Here is a 19,604-nt window from a genome sequence, read left to right as displayed (position 1 = left end):
AGTACTCATAATTACAAAAATCTACGAATATTTACAGAATGCTGAGTATTTTCTAACAGAGGAACATATCCTAATACACGATAGTGAATTAAAATGTTTACTGTTCGACGTCTGGCACATCTAGTAATTTTACATTATACTCAATATGATATTATGTTTCATTAAGACAATCGAATTATAAACAAACTTCATTAATCATGTGCTTAATAAACGAATTAAAATAATTAGTTATAACATGCTAGTCCATAATTATATAAAAAATAAACACTAAAACTTATTAACTTTGTTGGTAATTAAATCGCAACGTAATCATTAATCCTATTTCCTTAGTATAAATTACTAAGGAAAAAAATTACTAATTTACGCCTTCTAATAATTACTAATACATAAAAAGAAATATTTGACAGTCTTTCAATTTTTACTTTCAGGTTTTGCTAAAAAATGAAAATAACTTACCGTGATTCGAGTACAATATAATTGAAAATAATTCTGGGTAGTTCTGCCTCAGTTTCGGAAACAATGTTGCATGAGCGGAATATGTATCTCGCTCTTGACCGAACCCATTCCCGCCTTGGAACACAAACGCTTTTGTACAGCAAATACATACATATTAGATTGCTTATCAAATGCATAACGCGCTTTCTTCAGCATTTTTAACTTTCGACATTGTACCCCAAAATAGAAAATATTGTCCATGCGCAAATCAAAGCGACTTGATTGGTTGGGGGTAGTAATTCTTAGGCTTTCAGAATTACAATTGTAAACGGTGGGGGATTCTTGGGAGTAACAACTTAACGTTAGTGTACGTTTCTTGGGACCAAAGTTCCGCTAGTGTAAACGGGCCTTAAAGGGCCGTTTCCACTGGGTTTTATCTGAGCTAACGGAGACAACTAACGTAGCCGACCCATCTCCAATACCAGTTTTTTACCATAGGGCAGCAAGTTGAAAAATTTGAACTGCATGCAGGCATAGTGAAGCTAGTCGACACATGTAACTGACTCCGTTAGCTCAGATAAACCCAGTGGGAACGGCCCTTATATCCATTGGCGGATTTAAAAAGAGGGAGGCCCACCTCCCCCGAAATTTCGGGGTTCCTCATCTAAAGATGCAGAGTATGTCTATCATTTTTTAAAACTAGTTAGTAATTTGGAATCCACTTGTGGTGTTCGTTGTTTCAGATGTCCGCCTCTGGGCTACCCCCTCCTACTCTCTGAAAACTCTCTCAAAAAGGGCAACTCTCCTACTCTAGCCGAGATTTGAACTCGAGATCTCCCAATTCTTTGACTGCTGAAAAACTGGGCCTTGAGTTAAATTGCACCTACTTTTTTTTTAACATACTCAGAGAAATTTTTAATTCCACGATACTCTTTTCCTATGTAATTTTCCTCTTTTTCTTTTAACTCATTTTATCGCCCCAAAATCGAGAGAGAATAATTTAGTTTCCAATTGCCGCAGTTATAGCAAGGCCATAACCAATGAAAAATAGATCATGGTTAAACTACAGGTAATTATAACAATATTGTTTCTTTAAATATAATTACTGCTATTTTACATTAGATTCCAATAAGGATACATAGTAATATTAACCTTAAAAATATTTGATAAGATACTTTAATTTTTACTTCTCTGTAACTTGCATCTCTCCTGTTCTTATTGTTGTTTCTGATACTCGCTTAATTTTTTGAAACTTTTGTGAACTTTTGATAAAATTTGCGAGAAAATACGGTCTATAAAATCCTTTAAGGGTTGAAAATTATTCAAACTTTACGTTATAAAGTTTCGTAATCTTCTTAAGTATCAAAAATTGTAATCAAAGTTAGATAGGCTGGCAGCAAATTATCACGATGTCTAAAATAATAACTGAAACTTGAGAAGGATGTAAAAGACCCTTTTATTTAAAACTAAGAATAACTGAAGGTACACCCGGTGCTTACAGATCAGTCAGCTTACTTACGGCAAGCTAAATTAAAGCAAGAGTAAGTCAATTTAGTAAAATTTATATTAAATAAGCAAGTAGCGAGAGATAACACAGATCAAATTAACGCGAAGTTGGTTCACAAATCTAATCGGCATGGACATTCAATATCGGCAATTATAACACAAGGATGAAGACTACAAATCTTACCTGAGCTAGCAACGTAGCCTTGAGAGGTAAAACGCCTTTTGTCTTACAATCTAAATTCCTCATCTCAAATACACGCAAACTAATTTGCATTCTGGAGTGAAAATGGAAAGAAGAAGTGACAGTAAAGGTCTATAAACATAAAAGAGCCCTAAAACATATATCCAAGGCACTAAATTTCCTTAAATAAAAGACCTTTCCGCACACGCAATGATCTCACATAAAATTTATTGCACTCATCAAAAATATTAATATTATAACGTATTATTTACGTTAATACTTTCAGATACGTTAACACTACTATTAAGTTATCTTTTTACCATCGATTGTAGTTATATGTAATACTTTTTAACGCAATTTTAAATCGGTACTCTTGTTTGTCATTTTCATTTTTTTTTAAAACCGAGAAATAATTGAGAGGTTAGGTTCCGCAAAAGGGACATAAATTATCCTCAGATGCACCCTCCTAATATCATACATTAATTAAAGGCGAATTCTAATCCCTAAAAATTCTAATTGTACTCCAAAAAATTCTGTGACCTCATTCCTAAGCTGTGAAATTTCTAAATAATCCAAACTGTTGATATACTTACTCTCTAATAAGTAGTGAAGATCCATAAGAAAATATGAGCTCCCCTGACTTTTACCTCTCTGATGCCAAAGCAGAAAATAATAAAAATTTATTATGTTGGCTTTTTTTAAAAAAATAAATTGAACGAAATTAAATAAATCAATTGCTGCCAGTTCAAAAAGCCACGTAATGAAAAACAACACATGCGTGAGAAACAATCATCTCTTCAGTGCAATAGGGAAATGTTAGGTGTAATGGAAAGTTTTGAATGTCGTCACCATAAAGTCAAAGTTGAAACAAGTTTGTAACGAAAACAAAGTCAATATTTAAATATAAAAACAAAGAAGGAGTCATTTCAATGTTTTATATAAATGCGTTTCTGATAATTGTTGAAAAAGTACGTTGAAAATCGTTGAAAAAGTGATTAAAGGTTATTACTATCGTCATCATCATTAATTAATCAAAAAGGCAAACAAAAAAAAAAAAAAAAAAAAAAAAAATTGGCTACTGACATCTTTTCGGAGAAGGGTTCTGCTGACTTAAATACTTTTAAATCTCATGTTCTTTTTACACAAAAAGTCTTTTTAAGAGTAGACTGATCTCTAATTCATTCAAACATTTTTATGTTCTAAAAAATTCCTTGAAATAGTTACAAATGATGTCTTGAAATATTTTTTTAACAAAGTTATAGAAGCTCGAGGTGTTAATGATACTACAGTAGCGAGCTCTCGTTGAAAGAGCAACCACAATAAATCAACTGTGTTACAGTATTTTAAGGAACACTGCATAATATTTCGCTGATACTTCTTACAGCGCGCAAATTACAAATCGATTTTTTTTTTATAATTTTTGTACACACATTCATATACAGTGATAATAATTAAATTAGTAGAAAGTATGTCATCCTTTAGCACAAATGACCTCTAGAAAGCGCTTAGGCATTGATTCTACATGTATACATTTTTTACTTCTTTGTCATGGAACAAAACTTTAATACCGCTCTTGATCATGCTTGATTTGAACTCAAAAACACTTATTTTCTAGAACGTTTTCGCGTGAGAGTCTACTATTTCAAACGAAAAGCAAAGAATAATGGCACAAAACATAGCATAAAATAAAGCAATAAAGTCTTGCCTCATATTTGACATTAACAGTAACCTTTCGGTACCGAGAAAGCTTTAAGACGCAAGAGGAAAAAGGAAAATTATTTGTTTTTTTAATATTTTGTCTGGTACTGTTAGTTCAAATGTAAACTTTTGAAATTCTCTTTTAACAGCCTATTAGCTAAGAGCCTGCAGACCGGTTTCCCATTTGTATCGGCATTTGACTGTCAAACACGTAGCATTTACCAAACGTATATTGTTATGATATTTCAAAATAAACGACTCCGTTTATTGCGCATAAAATCATTCTGAATGTTAACGCTGTTTACTGAAATGAGAAGCTTTTATTATTTACTCCTATTCAATGAGCGAATTCATTAACAATTTGTATTACCTTGTACGAGGTAAAAGAAGTATTGTAATTGCGAAAAATTTTTGGTTTACTACAGTCTGAATCATTTTTCAAATTGTTGCCACCCAATATTAGAGCCCTGCATATTTAAAGAAGAATCTGCATGACTGTATGTATGTTTCTCGTACTGTGAAAAAAACGCGTTTCCTAGAGACATCGATTTCTCAATGAAGTAGTCCTCTACTCCAAAATGGTCATCTGGGAAGCCCAAATTTGGAATTGGGGATTTGTTTTATTATTTATTTCATATTCTGTAAAACTTTAACGGATTTTTGATTAAAAGACTCAACGATTCCAAAGTGCTCCATTAACATTATCATCGCGTGCATCTTCAAGCACGGTTTTTTCAGTCACGAGGTTTCTTTAAGTTTCTTACTTGTATTATGTTGGTAGCGGATCTATGCTAAGACGTTATAATGTTTAACGGTATTTTGCGTTGAATGACTATGAAAGTCTGTATCACTTTTTAAATCCCGTTTTGAATCCGCCGTGAGAAAAACACCTCCTTGGGCGTATAAAATCTGAAAACTTTCATATTTTTGTACTTTTATTTTCTTACTGAGATAGTCTTTTAGTAAAAATTAAATCTCGTTATGTTTCAGTTTTTTTTCCATGGCGTCTATACGTATGGACAGAATAAAGAACTCCTTTTTTCCCAAACGGATTAAAAACAGAACAAAAATTGTTTTTTTTTCACTATATCTGTACACACGCATATACTGTCGCATGCATACGGGTTCGTAATGGATTGAATGCACAAGACGATGAAAAGTTGATAAAATTTATTCTTATCCCAAGAAATAAGACAAAATGCTGAAATTTTCACAGAGATATTCGTACAATATCGCAATATGTCACAGTAGCTATATTTTAAACTACTAAAACGTTTAATAGAACTCAATTCAAAACACAGAGAAAGCTAATCCGATCTCACAGCGAATTCGCTACAATCAATAACAGTACTAAGCAAACAACTGAATTGAGATGTTTTGATCCGGCTTTTATAAGCTTTCTAATCATGCACGAGAATATTCTGGTATTTTCTCGATATTTCTGGATAGCAAAACGGTACAATTACGAGATATCTATTTTTTAAAATGTTAAATACGCGTGCTCTTGTATTTTAATTTTTCCGGAGTAGTTTTCCCTTCAAATAAGTCTCGCGCTGCAAGGCACGAGAATGTAAAACAATTTTAATTACAAATTCTACTAAAAATAGCTAAATAAATGCAAAATTCGTAAAAATACATTAGTATGTATCTCGCATAACTCAAAAAAGGTCAGCTGTAGAAAGTTGGAATTTTGTTTATGGGAATATATATATATATATATATATATATATATACGAGTATAATTCATGTACACTCACCCCCTTAACCCCCTTACACACCTTAAACGTCCTCACTCGGCCTTTTTCACAATTGTTGGTCGCATACTTCCAGTTACGAAAGTGTTTCAAATGACGAAAACATTCATGTTTTAGCAATGTCAAATTTTTAAAAATGGCAATAATTTCCTACAAATAGCGTAATCTAACTTTGAATGGTGTTTCCCGGTTCCGATGTTCATATTTTGTAATTTTTCATACTCGTTGAGAAAAAATAAACTTATAACTAGTACGACAAAAATTGAAGGGGATATTTAATTTCAAAATTTGCAGCTTTTGGTGTCATTTTCAAGTTGCTTTGAGAAATCTGTCAACTAAGTTAGAACATTTCGAGAACATAAGTTTAAATGTAGGGCTTTAGATTCATTAGGAATTTTTTTTTTTTTTTTTTTTTTTTTTTAAAGCAGGAGAAGTGAAGAATTAGTAATGTCCTCGCCGGGACTCGAACCACGGACCTTTTAAATACGGGCCGAGCGTACTGACCATTACACCACGAAGGCATGCTAAGACGGAGGGCGAAATACCTTACCAGGCAGCAAAAAATGTGTATAATTTAATAGAAGAAGAAATTGTGCGGTATCCACATCATTTTTGTCAATCCACAGAAGTTGTGTTTAACTTCTTTAATAAATTTTAAAATTTGCCAAACTAAACTTTTTCTGGAGTGTTAATTTTAATAAAATTACATTTTAAAAATGTGCAAAGGCTTTCTTTGTCAAATGATGCCAAAGGATTGCGTCGGACATATCTATATCGAAATGAAAATGATTCTACGCATATAACCACAATAATTAAATATATTTTACCCTATAGAGAAAATTTACATCTAAAATATTTCTGCGTCTAATCAGTATTCTACAATATTTTTCTTTAAAAAATTTGAGTGACTTCAATTAATAAACAAATGCTGAATTAGGCCATTTTTTAATACTTTGCACTCGAAAGGTAACTTCCGGTCACCACTTTATTTGGTGCGGTAACTTGAAAGGTCACTCTCAGTCACTACTTGATTTGAGGCATTAATTTAAAAGACCACTGCCGATCACCACTTGCTTTGATGCGGTAACTCGAAAGCTCACTCTTGTTCCCCACTTGATTTGATGCGGTAACGTGAGAGGTGACTCCCGGTCACCACTTGATTTGATGCGGTCACTCGACAGATGACTCTCGATCATGAATTGGTTTCATGCCATAATTCAAGCGGTAACGATGTTTATTTAGATTTGGTTTGGGCAATATCACTTCAAGAGAGTATTAAACAAAACATGCGTATAAACCAAATGCCAGTCATTAACCTTAAATACGTTTCTCAGATTTATTTTTTATATATGCGTCTTTGGTTCGAACTCGACAGGCTTGGCAATAGGAATATTGATTTCAAAATTAAGGATCCCAATAAGCATGGAATACGGTGATGGAATCAGATCAAGTGAAAATAAATTCGGTTTTTCGTTGATGAAGAGCGAAATTACGTCTGTGCGCAGTCTACATGATGACAGGGATGAGGATTACAATGATGAAGATAGTGATAAATTAAGAGATCGAAAGACGGCGAAAAAAATCGGGATAATAGATAGTGGATGTGAAAGCGACAGTAATTCCGCAGAAGAGTTAAAAAATTCACAATGCATTTATGCATAGAATCCGATGAAATACTGCAAAAAATACTGTTTGTATCCGCGAGAAATCCGCAGGAACGCAGGTACCATCAGACGTAAGGGAACCGTAAGATTTATGTGAAATCACTTTAGTTGGATAAAGTAAGAAAATCGCCAAATCTGCAGAAAATCGTCTCGAGTTGCTGGTTCGCCGCAAGGGAAAAGGGATATTCTCCTAATGGGCGATTTACTTTAGAAATAAGTGGCGCCACTAAATTTTTTTTTTTTTTTTTTTTTTTTACGCCATTTTATTTAAATTTGCATGATCAAATCTATTATTATTATATACTAACATTTTTTTTTTTACACTTTGCAAAATATTTATTTCTTTTGCTGTGTTTTATGATGCGTATAAGAAAACTTTCAGTGTGCGAAATAAAGAGTTATTATTATTATTATTATTATTATTATTATTATTATTATTATTATTATTAGATTAGCTGGTTTAAATATTTTAATGAATTGCTCGATATTAATAGAACTAAAAGTCAGCCCCTAAATGTTATGGATATAAATTATATCAAGAATTTCTTCCGTATATTAAATGAAACAGGTAAGACGTTAAGACAAAATACACCCGATGTTGTCCTGCTATATTTAGTTTTTTCAAAACCTATTTACAAATTTGTTGTACGCAGAGTTTAAAAAAAAAGAGAGATAATGAATTTAAGATAGATTAATTAAACACTGTTGCCGCTTAAGATAACAGTTATTTCATTTGCTTCTTATTTCAACCCTTTGTAATGTAAACGTGAAATTTATTTGACAGTAAATTGATAACAAAGATTCGAAGACAACATTTTAAAAACTCTTCGCAAATTCAACGGAAAAATTGAATGTGAAAGAAACGATAAGCATAAACATTGCTTTTACAAACAAATCTGCAAAAAAGAGGTGGCGCCATCTAGTGTAAAACTGATTAACTAACTAACCAAATTCGGTAGATCACCTGTTGGGACAATACCGAAAAAGAACTCGAGTGCAAAGGGTTGAAAGTATATTATTTGTATGAATCAATGGCATTTATTCTGAAAATAGTCTAAAATTTCATTTAATAATATATTATAAATACAAAACTTTTTTCATTTGGTTTCGGAACGGGATATGTGGGGCAATATTATATCCTCATGGTTATCTTTTCATAGAACGATAGATGTAATAATATTTAGGTAGTAAATAAGAAGTATAGATATTTTTAAATTTTTTAATCACGATGAAACTAATGTTGAATAATCAAATTCTTTTGAAACTTAGCGTTTGCTACAGTCTTCTGACATTGATCAGCAAATGAATTCACATTCAGCAGTGGAATGACTATTCGGTAAAAGCAACTTAGTCTTCTCATTAACCTCAGATGCCGTTCGTAGAGCGGTTAAGGCAAACCGCTGTGTTCTTATCTTAAATACGAGTCAGTTTCCCTTAGAAAGTTAAATACGAGCTAGTTTCCCTTAGAAAGTGCTCCACGAAGGCATGATAAGACTTTAAGTGATTTACAGTAATCACGTAAACCAAACCTTACCGTAGTATTACATTGGTTAATATTCCTATCCGTATGGAGATAAGCATTACTATATAAGCTGTTTAAGCACAGAATTGATATAAATATAGAACTAAGAGCGTGAAATAATTATTGCTTTAAAAGAGAAACATGCTGGTTTAAATTAAAAGGGGAAAATGTAAAGTATCCTTAATCATTTTCAGTACATAATATAAACATGGAATAAAATAATCTCTTGCTTATGGAATACGTATATTAATAAAACGGAGGATACAGAGAACAAATGTAGTTTATGACTACAATAATTCTAATCACTAAGCAAATATTCATATTAATTTCGTAGAATCATTAGGATATTTTGAAGCAGGAGACGTAACAAATCTGCAGTGCTCTCGCTGGGACTTGAGCACCTTGACCTGCCAAATATATTTCCAATTACACCACTAAGGTTAAAGTTGCATATACTTGGCGTGTCTGGACGATTTCTCACCAAATTTGGTGACAAAAATTAGTCACCAAAACCACTGCCAGCTTGGCGATACTTCACCAATTTAGCGAGATAGCCTTAATGTTAAATACATTTACCCTGTAACTTTATTTTTCCGGCAGAGCTTCGTGCGTTCAGCCTTTTCGTGTCACATTACACAAAAGATACTACAATTTCACATATAATCTCTCTAAAATTATTTACATATATACAAAATTCGTAACGATATATTAAACTTCCTTTAAATTTCTTTTGCCGGCGACAGCTAAAGCACAACGAATTACTAAAAGAAAACATTTGAAAAATCAGAAGAATATTCAGCTACACAGCGGTAAAAAAACTCAAATTTGTCATTAAAATAGGTTACTTAATAAAGCGTCTCTTATTAAAAAAGTATAAAATATTAATTAATTCTCATTATCCGAGAGCATTAAATGACGTTAAATTAGAATAATGAAATAAAACTTCATCCAAGTTTACCTACCTGACGTTCAGGTCTGCGATCAAGTGAAGAGCTACGAAACTCTCCGCAGATAAAAACCTCGTACCTATGATTGAACACTTTTATTTTTCCAAAAAGTTTTCTTTTTATGCATATATAAACAAATGCAGTAAAAATGTTTGATGCGTGTTACGTAATCTGAATTTGCATAAAAAAACATTCTGAGCATCCAAACCTTGAGAAAAAGTAGTTTTGTGCAAGGGCCACCAAGAAATTTTAAAAAATCAAATAAGAAAATCAATCTACATATTTATCGAGAATACCACGTGATAAGAAAAAATACCGTTAAGCAGAAAAGAAATAAGTTATGAACTGTTTTTATTAGCTTATAAAAAAGCATAGTGACGAAATATAAATAAAACATAACATAAAATCGTTCCCTGAATGTATGCCAAGGCCTAATGGATTCTCCAAGGTTGCCAAAAAAGTGCAATTAATTACTGAATGACCTGCTTCATAGTACATAATTTTTCTTTGAAGACGAAATTGCGTTCAGTGATTTTATCGCTATGCCACTGGTAGATCTTCAATAAACATGAATAGCTAAAATACTAAATAGACCATTAGCGCTGAAATAAGAAAATTTTTTGAATTAATAAAGACAAAAACTTTAACCAATAGAAAAAGAAATTTCAGCAAATGATTTTTTTATTATTATTTTGACATTTTTTCACTAAATTTAATGATCTTTATTCATGAGTTTAATTACAGTCATATTCCAAATATAACATATTTTTATTTTCTTAATCAAATGTATTATGTAAAATTAGATTTGCTTGAATTTTATTTTTTTTTAAATTGCACAACAATCAAAGTACTATTAATATATATTGTATATAGTAGTATATTGACATTTTTGGTCAAGTAAACATAAAATAAATTATTTTGCTCAACATGAGCAAATAATACATGTTAGTTTTACATAGTGTTTTCAGTATTATCCATTGTTTCACTATATAATTTGTATTTGCTGTACGCAACACTCAGTTTTTCCATATATTTCTATGATATATATCTGCCGTGTGACAACACAGACTAATTGAATATATTCTTGAACGACGGCCGTAAACTAAAATTTTTTTTGTGTTTATTAAATGATATGCATGTATGTACTTTTTTGTTTCCTTCAAATAGGAGCTGACAGCCATACCGTCTAAAAAAAAATTACTAGAAAGAATATTTACTATGCTAATGAGTATGAAAATAATACTAAGTTTTGCAACAGAAATCAAAAAGAATTTTAACATATTTGGGATAAGGAAACCGAAAGCTATTTCCACTCTTACTCAAAAAGGCTTGTCTAAAATTGAATATTGTTTCATGTTTCACAAAATTCTAATTGTACGTGAATGTCAGTTCCATAAACTTGAATATTTAAAAAATTTGTATCTTTTTTAAATAATCTTTTGAATTTTTAATCTTTTGAATATTTAAAAAAGATCCAAATTTTTTTAATATTCAAATATACAAAGAATGATTAAAGAATTAAAAAGAATGACATGAAATGAATAATTTGACGTATCAAAGCAAGATTTGCTCCTAATTTATCAAAGAAGGGGGATCGGTTGGAAAAGATAACATAATACATTTTAGCTCATATTTTCACTGTTAGAGTCAGCTGCACTATTAATATTGCGAAAATCTAAGAGATCGTAAAGAACTATTGTGTTATTTATGGTCTTATAATATGCTAGCAAAATTAAACGAATAAATATTGTATAACCTTAAATTCTCACATTATTTTCCTATAATGTGGTACCAATAATGGAACCGATTCCTAAAAAGCAGAATTAAAATTTACTCTTTCCTCCCTCCCTGACTTATTTTTTTTTTTTTTTTTTTTTTACTTTTATATTATGATTTTGCGTGAAAACTTCATATACGCAAGGTTATTAATTTTAAATATTTTTTTAAAGTGTCCAAATTTATGGCAATTTTCAAAATATTTTTTTTCTGCATTTTAAAAGTACATTTAATTTCATATTAAATGCATTCTGAAAGCACTTTAAAATTCAGAATGAAAAATTTTTGTTCATCATTTAGGAGCAATTAACAGTTTATATAATTCTGAAATTAACATGTTTCTTAACTACGTATTACAGTGCTGATAGTTCTGACTTATTACAGTGCTAAATGCTGACAGCAAATTAACAAAATTATAAGATTTCGAAAATTATTTTAATCAATTTAATAACATTTTATTTGAAAAATTTTATTTCGGGGAATTAATTTTTAATGAAAGAAAGGGAAGTAAACACCATTTTAAAATCAAAAATCTATCAAAGTCAAAAATCTATGAAATGTAAAAAGACATTTAAAATTAAATGAAAAAAAAAATTAACAGTTTTTCTGTTTTCTCAAATACTGTCGTATACATTTAAATGCATTGAATTACCTATAAATACCAGACAATTATCTACAGTGCTATTTCTACAGATATAATGCACTCAGAGCAGCGTAAAAAATTTAAGGATATAAGTAACTATTTTTTAATTCATAGCATAATATAAATCACAATTACAACATACAAAATGTGAGTGGTTGTAAAGTAAAATATAGTGAATTTGAATCACCTTGACGTGAGCAAATTTAAATACCAAAAATATCAGCAAGTAAAATTTACTGAAAAATTAAATTACGAATAATTAAGTTATATTTTTAAGTTAATTTTTCTCATTTTTAGGTTTTGTCAGAAAAGAATCGTAAAAATTTAGGACAAATACGTAAGATTCAAGTTAGTGTACAAAACAAGCCTTATTTCAAGTAGTGTGTAAAACGTAAAATACTCCAAACAAATACCTTTAAGTAAATACCATAATCTGTCATAAACCAGACTATGGTATTTACTTAAAGTGTTTTAAGTTACTAAATGTTGCTCAAAATTACTACAAATATAATAATATAGGATTTTAGTGTTTTCTAGTGCAAAACTTCTTAGCATTTGCCTAACATCAATATAAATGCATTTTTAATGTAAAGGCACACAGCCATATGAATATATTGTAAAAAACAGCATTAAAGTTTGTATTTTAATACTATTTTGTATTTTAATACTATGCACCTATTTTATCTAAAAGACAATGGATTTTTTTCCCCTTTTAACTTTATGTTCTGCTATGTTTTTTAATCTTTAAAATAAATATTTTATTAAAAGTCAATACAATTTATTAAAAATCAGTGAGTACAAACCAAAAACAAATCAATTAAAATCAATCAAAATTCTATAACAATTATTAAAAATCAATCAATACAATATAGCTAATTTCCCTTTACAAAACAGTTAGTCTATTTTTTGGATATGCAGGTTATATATAAAATTATACATTCAAAATCTACTCTAAAAAATCTACGAAAAGATTTGGAAGTTAAATCCTTTAAGTCAAAGAAAAATAAATAAATAAATAAATAAATAAGATTAAATATGTGATCGTACTGCAGAACGGTGAATACCGTACTTCCTCTTTTCCTGTATGTCGCCCCCCTTTTTTTAATAATTTTATTACCCGAAACTCCAAAGAAGAAAATTAAAAGAGTAATTTCCTTTCCAAAAAAAAAAAAAATGCACATAACAAATGAAAAGTAGTCCGCGATAAACTACAATTAACTATCACATAACTGCTACGTTAAAAGAAACCTATATTCCAATAAGAATACATAGCAATGTGAACATTAAAATATTTGATCGATATTGAGCCGATATCTGACTGACATCTGTCAGTAACTGAGTCAACGCGATATGTCTGGCTTATGTCCCTTGTAAAGCCCCAGGAGCACCTCACAGAAATGAGTCTTGACTTTAGCTCCAAACAGGATGTCTAAAGAACGAAGGAAAATAGGGCCAACCAAAGACCCGGATTTCAAAACCTCGAGCACATCAGCAGCAAATAAAACTACTGTAAACTTTAACATAAATAATAGAAGTGAGGTAAAATAACGGGTCTGGAAAGTCTCTCATGGGGGAGAACACTTACCACGTGCGGGTATCTTAGCAAAGATTCTGCCCAAAATACGTTTCAAATAATAAATTCAAGAGAAAATAAAATAGATGAAGTGCTAATACAAAACTTGCATAAAATTAAAAGAACTCAAGGTACTAATAAAGTAGCCCTCAGCTATAGGGAACAAGTAGAACACAGGGAAAAATCTATGTACAAAAGAGGAAGGAGAAAAATCATGAGAATATGTTTTTAATTGTTCTGAATCTAACGCTAAGCTGGGAGGGAAATACGCGAGGAAATACTGTATTTGAAATCTTAAGAAAGTTAAAAACTTAGTTTTGTTAGGCCAAAAAACACGAACATATATTTCCAAATACTGCCCTTGAACTTTAGTAAGACATAATTACAATCTTTATCATTTTTAATATATCAAAATATCTTGTACTCACGATACATATTCTTCCTCATTTTCCCTACTTTCCTTACGTAACTTAAAGTATTTTAAAATGTGAACAGCAAATAGGCAAGGCCTTGAATGGATCTCAGAAGAATAATCTTAATTGAATCTTAAAAAATCTACTACTCCATCAATTAGATTGTGCCTGAAAGCTATTCTCGTTGTTTATATGTTATACAAGATAAGATTTTCAGACAAAGTGTCCATGACATCACAAGCGCAGAGCTGTTCGATCTGGTATTGATAAGGTTATATTAGGGAAGGGAGAGAATTCAATATGTGGGATAGATCTGATGTGTAAATTTAGGACGCGTGCTCATGGTGATGGTCTTTTGGAATTCGGAGTTGCAGGTGATAAATAAAAATGTGGAACATAGGTTCAAGATGTAGCAATATTTGCTGTTTATTTTTCTTTGATGAGAGTGAAAAATTTGAACTACAGTTTTTGAAGGTTTATGTACCTATTTTTTTAATCGAGGGGAAGTTGTACTTATGACTTTTAGATTAAGTTTTATTATCTTCAGAACATGATTTAACAACCAGTACAATCATTATTGTGACATTCAATACAAATAATTAAAAAAATGTGCGAACGTCCATCGTTTCTCGATTTTGTATAAGTATCGTATGTAATAAGTTCGAAGTCTGTATAAGTATGTTATTTTAAAAAGTGTTTTTAGTTGATTCGGCTATGTAAAATACTATGGCGGTTTTAACTATTCATTTTGAACCAAGACAGAAAAGAATTTTTAGAAACGCAGAAGTAATGGTAATGTTTAAATGTTAAATAATCTCATAAAGGTTACATCAATTTGGTTTGGATAGATATTTTATGTTAATATCGAAAAATAGTTACATAAGGTATCTTCTTTCCGCATGCCTTCGTGGCATAATTGGAAGTATACTCGACGCGTATCCGAGTTGTTCAGGGTTCATGTTCCGACGAGGGCAATGATCATTTTTCATGTCACCTGCTTCAAAAAAAACCTAATGACTCTACAAGTGGCCCCCGCTCTACAAGATTGTGGATGGTAATTTGTCCTCAGTAGGACGTGGCGATTGGGCCGCACAATCCCCATTCGCTTTTTAAAAGGAGGATTATGTAAGGTATTTTCTCCTTTCTCTCTACTTGCCTTCATGGTAACTGGACGCATACTCGACGCGTATTCGTGAGATACAGGGTTCGAGTCCCGGCGAGGGCACTGCACACTTTTCACATCTCCTGCTTCAAGAAAACCTAATAACTCTTACAGCTGTAAATTACTTCGCGTACTAACTAACCACTAAACTAAAGCTGTACGAGCTATTAGTTTAGTGGTCCAATTAAGATCTTTGAAGAAATAAGAGAACCTTATTCTCATTGTAAACTCGTTAAAATATCATTTAATATTTATTTATACATAGATGGTTAAGTTACACGATTTATTTTGGTAAAGCACTGAATAATACTTCAGAAAAGATGCCTTCGTTGAAGACTTTCGAAGTCTGGATCGTTTTCATGTTAATCAGGGAGAAATCTAAGAAAAGCTGCTACAACTTGCACATTCTGTCACTGAAAGGAATTCTCAGTGTTCAATCAATCTGATGAAATTTGGAACTGGTGGATTGATTTTCACAAAAGCTGCATGCCAGTGAATAACAAAGGATTAGCGAATGGCTTTGATTATTAATAAAGCAAAATCCGTCAATTCCACAAAATATCCAAAATACTGAATCTTTTCAGCTGATCCATGCCTAGGTATTGTTTCATCCGACGCAAAGAGGTAAATGACCGTCCCCATATACAGGATGGTTATAATTAAAGTGACCCTATTTAGACCACTTTAGAATCCGTTCAACTTATTGAAATTGAATTTTGATGAAATTTGGTATATATGTTATATAGACAATGGAGAAATGATTTCTCGAATTAAAAAAATAGTTTAAATTGACCACCAGGGGGAATTGAGGCGCCTAAAGAAGGACAAAAAAATGTGTCAGAATCATTAAAATATATTCATTTACAGAATTTACGAATGCAGGCATCCAGAAAAGCTTGGCTCTGACTGTAAGTCTCTTTATAGGTTTGGCTAATTTGCATAAGGAATTTTTGAAAACTACTCAAACTACTCAAAACTACCAAAACCATAAAACTACTCAAAAAACCATAAAACTTTACATTATGTAAAATGACCATTCATGATAACCAAATTGGTCTAAAATCATTACATGCCAATCCGAAATTCAAAAGCAAATACAAATAAAGAACAATACCAATATAAACCAAATAATTTAGAAACTCTTGCCTACTGGAAACTTCCCCAACACGAATTATGTATGTAAACCTAAAATAAACTATATACAACTATCAAAATATAATAATAATAATAATAATAATAATAATAAGGCAAGTAAATAACAAGTTTTAATTTAACTTACCTAGATCAACATATTTGAATTTCTGAGCAAATGCTAGTATTATCTAATTAGCAAATGCTAGTACAACACAGAAATTCAAATATGTAGATCTAGGTAAGTTAAATTAAAACTTGCTATTTACTTGCCTTTATTATTATTATTATTATTATTATTATTATTATTATTATTATTATTATATTTTGATAGTTGTATATAGTTTATTTTAGGCTTACATGCATAATTCGTGTTGGGAACCAACCAGTGTTGGGAACCCAAGTTTCCAGTAGGCAAGAGTTTCTACAATAATAATTATTTTTATTTTTATTTTATTTTATTTTTGCAATTAAAATTTAATTTAATATTAGCTTTATACGAATAGAGAATATTTGTTAAATTCATACATATATATATAGCTCATAATTACAAAATATTTTTTTAAAAAACATAATATAATCATGCCTAGTATTTTCGTGCATTAAGCTGCTGAAAAATTATCAGTAAAGACATAAAGTGAAAAATATAGAACCAAGTATTTTCAAAGACCAAAAGTTGAAATTCATAAGTAATAAATTTCATAAAATCTTATAATTGTAAAAAAGAATTTAATAAATGTTAAAACTAAAATACTTCAAACAAATAATACCCTAATTCAAAAAATCAATGAAATTTAAAGAATAAAGAATATAAAAGAAGAGGAATTCAATCAACTTCAATGCCACTTCGTCAAGAGGAGGAACATGGAAATCAATTGAAATCTTTCTTTCATAAAATTTCTTGCTTTTCTGTATCCAGAATAAGCCGATGAACCATTCCAATGTATTTTAATTATAATAGTCCACCTGAAAATCCTGGCCCCTCCCCAAAGCAAGGAAAAAACAAAGTAAATTCAAATCAAAATTTTACTCTTAAAAGAAGAGAACTATATCCAAAGAATTGAAAACGTAAGTGAAATAATAAAATACTTTAGTGAAAAATTTAAATCAAAATTTTTATCTGTTATATGTATATATGATATATTCCACTAAATACAGATATAGATATATAATAATCTTAAAAAGTTAGGATTATAAAAACCTATAAAAAGACCGTTAATTTCAAAATTTGCTTGATGACTGAATTTCTATTCTACAAAGAGAATGAAACTGTTTAATTGTTTTTCTTGATCTAGTAAATATCCTATATAATTTCTTGTTATTTTAAATCTGCCGAAGCTTCTTTCTTCGCTAGCAATAAACTGCCAAAGTATTTTTAACTCTGCTACGAAATTCAGATACGACGGAACTAAATTATATTCAAGATCTTGTAGAGTTGTTACCGTGAAAGACCGAGATCGGAGAATGTCGACTTTTACCGGAGAATGTCAAGATTCACCAAATACGTCTGTGAAAGATCGAATATTGCATTACATTCTTGTACATTCGGACCCCCCACCGGTGTATGTCGACAATCACAGATATGCTCTGGTGTAGGTCGAAAAGAGCGGAGTATATGTACACGCTGTCATTGTAAAAGGAAATGTTCCACAAATAAATGCAGTTGTAAAAGCAATGGCCTCTTATGCAATTCAAAGTGTCATAATAGTTAAGGCTATTGCAATAAATAAGATTTTAATCACATAATTTAGTAAGTTTTTAAACTTCTATTATTTTCCTTTCTCCTTTTGAATGTACTGAGTGTTTTAAGTTCTTAATTTAAGTCTCAAGTGCTTTTTTTGGTGACTGAATTACGGAAAAGAGAATATAATATTCTTATGTGTTCAACTTTCACCATTAGTACATGGTGAATGTCGACATTTACCGGTGTAAGTCAGAAATAAGAGTATTTGGAAAATGTTTCGGACATACACCAAGCGACTACGTGACGGTTGACATTCACCGGTGAAAGTCGACATTCTCCAGATTTCGGTGTTTCACCGTAACAGAGTCATTAGGTTATTTTGAAGCTGGAAACATGGAAAATGTACAATGAGCAGTACCAGGGCTCGAACCCTGGACCTATCGAATACGCGTCGAGTATGCTTCAAATTACACCACGAAGGCATGCGAAAAGAAAGGAGAGGAAAAGACCTTTTTTTTTTTTGAAAAAACTTGCAGAACTTCAATATCCGGAATTACTGAATGTAGCACGTTTTTAAAACTAGATATGTTGATTGTATACATTTCTCGAGTGTTTAAGTGATAAGCTCCTGCATTTAAATAACTTAAATTCAATGGCATTCATTTATCACCAGTTAGATATCGACAATCGGAATTTACTGCGTTTATTTTTCGTAGCTCCATTTCAATTGCGAGATTAAAACATCTACCAGTTTTTTAATTTCGACTTTGAAATAATTAGTTTTCGGAAAAATACTTTTCTTTTCAATAGGCCCTTGGCACTCAGAAACCTTTCCTTTCCATTTATCAGGTTCAATTGTTCCTTCTAACCTTCTTCGGGAACATACAAGGACCTGACTCGGAACAGAGAGCTTACTAAAGCTATGTTCACTAATTGTGGTAAGTAGACAGGATACAGACGAAGGGTATACAAAACCCTTTATTTTTCTCTATATACAATAACTTCCGTACTTCGGAATACAATGACCCGCCACTCGGGGTCTAACGTAAAAGTATAAAAATAAAACTAAACTCTAATTTAACTTTAGAATAATACACGTGGAAGATTGGCCTTATAATAACAGGAAGCGTATGTAGCACAGAGACTGTGAACACTACAATACGTTTTAATTTATCAAGAGGATTAAAACCTCTGGCCTAGAAGGCAAACAGCAACTGCGTAACTTCTAAGGTAAGCGGCCTGCGTTGACTCACTGCTTCCTCTCTCTCTTGCTTGGCAAAAAGCCACAACTTAAGTACTTGGCGTTCGCCAGACAAACTTTGCATAAAATCCTTCACGCTTATAATTCTGGCCGGAAGTAGAAAATAAGAAGTGATAGTAAAGATTTAAAATAAAATAAACGTTAGTAAAACTTAAGATCCTTACACATTAACCTTTCACTTCCGTTATAATTCAGTTGATAATCTCTAATATTAAATTTTTACATTTCTCAAGAATAGATTCAGAATATTTTCT

The 19,604-nt window shown here is 31.0% G+C and overlaps 1 protein-coding gene across 1 annotated transcript in view; it reads right to left on the bottom strand.

The window, feature by feature from the left end:
* Window positions 1–14,248, bottom strand: part of LOC118184170 (solute carrier family 35 member G1-like) — a 167,799-nt gene extending 153,551 nt beyond the window's left edge. The window contains exon 1 of the mRNA XM_085819541.1: window positions 14,128–14,248. Within this exon, the coding sequence (XP_085675667.1) occupies window positions 14,128–14,146 (19 nt within the window). The 5' untranslated portion in view covers window positions 14,147–14,248. The remainder of the gene's footprint in view (window positions 1–14,127) is intronic.
* Window positions 14,249–19,604: the final 5,356 nt, after the last annotated feature.

The sequence above is a fragment of the Stegodyphus dumicola genome, chromosome 6, assembly GCF_044657685.1.
Source record: "Stegodyphus dumicola isolate Sdum_Otavi_A_Nest chromosome 6, ASM4465768v1".
Classification (NCBI taxonomy): Eukaryota; Metazoa; Arthropoda; class Arachnida; order Araneae; family Eresidae; genus Stegodyphus; species Stegodyphus dumicola.
Note: the sequence above shows the minus strand (reverse complement) of the source record. Positions and strands in the feature narration are given on the sequence as shown.